This window comes from Palaemon carinicauda, chromosome 23, assembly GCF_036898095.1.
Source record: "Palaemon carinicauda isolate YSFRI2023 chromosome 23, ASM3689809v2, whole genome shotgun sequence".
Classification (NCBI taxonomy): Eukaryota; Metazoa; Arthropoda; class Malacostraca; order Decapoda; family Palaemonidae; genus Palaemon; species Palaemon carinicauda.
Window position 1 is genome coordinate 11,886,381 of NC_090747.1, and position 2,235 is coordinate 11,888,615.

General features: G+C 48.6%; 1 protein-coding gene across 1 annotated transcript in view; it reads left to right on the forward strand.

Moving 5' to 3' along the window:
* The window catches only part of LOC137617426 (SCAN domain-containing protein 3-like), an 8,189-nt gene extending 6,373 nt beyond the window's left edge, over positions 1 to 1,816 (forward strand). Inside the window, exons 4-6 of the mRNA XM_068347453.1 lie at positions 1 to 42; positions 421 to 574; positions 1,675 to 1,816. The exon at positions 1 to 42 is cut by the window's left edge and continues 154 nt beyond it. Coding sequence (XP_068203554.1) covers positions 1 to 42; positions 421 to 574; positions 1,675 to 1,816 — 338 coding nt within the window. The remainder of the gene's footprint in view (positions 43 to 420; positions 575 to 1,674) is intronic.
* The last annotated feature ends 419 nt before the right edge of the window (positions 1,817 to 2,235 follow it).

The following is a 2,235-nucleotide window of genomic DNA, read 5'->3' on the forward strand; positions in this document are numbered from 1 at the left end:
TTACCGAGGCTTTTGACGCCCCTAAATCAACGGAGTCAAGGGGTGCTGCCAGGGAAACATTACTATCCGGGGTGAGGGGTTTTCAGAAAAACCCCTCAGGTCCCTACCTTCCAAATGAGAAGTTGAGGGCCTACGTTTTCCCTAAAGCATCGGCTGATGCAATCATCCCCCAGCCTCAGGTGGAGATACCAATTGCCCAGAATCCTGTAGATTCTGAAGTCTCAGCCGCCCTTCAAGACATTTAATTGGACGATAGGATGTCGGAGGGGTCAGATTCTACTGAGAAGGACCTTCTAGGAGAAGATCAGGAGGAGGAGCTGTTCCAGGCTCCTCAAGTAGAAGAGGAAGAAATCGACGAAGTGTCGGTTACATCGGTTCTGGACACAGAACCTGTTCCTTCTACATCGTCTGCTATCCCAGATGAACTGGGAAAGACTCTTTCTTCCATTGTTGAGATGATCCAAGAAATTCAAAGGAAGAATCATGAGAAGCAAGCTGCAATAACACTGGAGTTACGTAGACTTGCAGCATCACGTGGGCCCCAGAAGCGGCTCAGCGTGAAGGATCTTCCTTTGTGCTCGGATACCAATCCTTGGAGGTATGCTGAACACATGCCAATGAGAGCCGGGGAGATCGTGATCTCAGGAAAGTTGGGAGCAATTCCCCTGGAAGAAGTGGAATTTTGGCCCAACAAAGATTCTTATCCGAACTACTATGTCCGTCTTAGGAAGGAGCCAGCCTTAAAGGAGGAGACAGAGCCGAAGGTTATATTTTTTTTACCATAGTAAAGCTCAGACGTTACTAACGAGCTTGATGAAAGAGAGGGGCTTCACTAACTCAAAGGTGCCCGCCTTGAGTAAGAAGCTTCCCTCCTTTGTGCCCTCTCCTACCAGAGCCTTTCCCTTCTTGGAAAAGGGATATAAGTCAGCCTTAAAAGCGGTGTAGGCAGGGAAACCATGCCCCTCCTTGGACGAGTGCAAGGTGTTATCTCTGACCTTGCCCTTGGACCAAGAAGACTGGAACGACGTGCACCTTACCTTCTCAGTCGGGAAACTGGAAGCTGTTATTGCTGAACGCTAGTTCGGTGAGGTGCTTCCAAAACTGTCGGAGGTTCTCTTGCGTAGAGAGCAAGAGACAAAGGAAAGACTTGCGGCATCGGTGTCATTGCAAACGACACTAGAAACAATGGAAAGTGACCCCAAGAACCAGAACATGTTAATGGTTGTGGCCAAAACCCATCTGGCCACAGTTACGAAGGATTTCTATAGCTTTATTAAAGCTAGGAGAGCCTGTAGAGAGTTCATGCTCCCCTCGGTTGCGGTGAGGCACGAACCGAGGTAACTGATCTCCTCTCGTATTTGGGGTAAAGACCTCTTTCCCAATGAAGTGGTTAAAGAGGTAGTAGACAAGGCCGCTGCAAAGAACCTTCTCAAAAAGTGGGGCCTAGATCTTAAGAGAAAGTCTTCTCCGGAACAGGGTCCCCAACTCAAGAGGAAGACAAAAAGGCCTAGGCCATCCGCTTGCTCGGCTAAACCCTACCGACAACAACATCAACAACATCTTCCTGTGACTGAGGTGCCTCAAATAGTGGCACAACCTCCGACCAAATACCAGCTGGTACCTCAACAAAAGGCGACACAGTCGCCAGTTCTTAACCCAGCCTCCGAAAGGCAGACTTCTTCCTTTCGTTCGAGAGCCAGAGGAACAGCCAGAGGTTCTTCTAGACGCCCTTCAAGAGGAGGGGGATCCCATGGAGGACGCGGTCAAGGAGGCAAGGCCTCAGGTCCACAACAGCAGAAGTAGATACTTCCAGTAGGAGGGAGATTACAGCCTTTTAGGGTTTGCTGGACCTTCGATCCCTGGGCCCACAGCCTAAATAAGAATGGACTAGGTTGGCGATGGAGCAGTCCTCCACCTAAATTTCCTCAATTCTTCCAACACTCAACCCCCGCTCTGGAAGAATGTGTCCGAGAGCTCTTAGACAAAAGAGTAATCTGGAAGATTAAGTCCGTCAAATTCCAAAGGAAGGCTGTTTTTTGTTCCAAAGAAGGACTCAGAAAAACTCAGAATCATTCTAGACTTGTCGCCACTCAACAAGTTTATAGTGAACTACAAGTTCAGAATGCTCACACTTCAACTTGTTTGACGCTTATTGGCACGTTCCAATTAATCGTCACCTCTTGCCCTACCTGGGCTTCAAGTTCTATTGATAACTTTACGCCTTCGGAACCATGC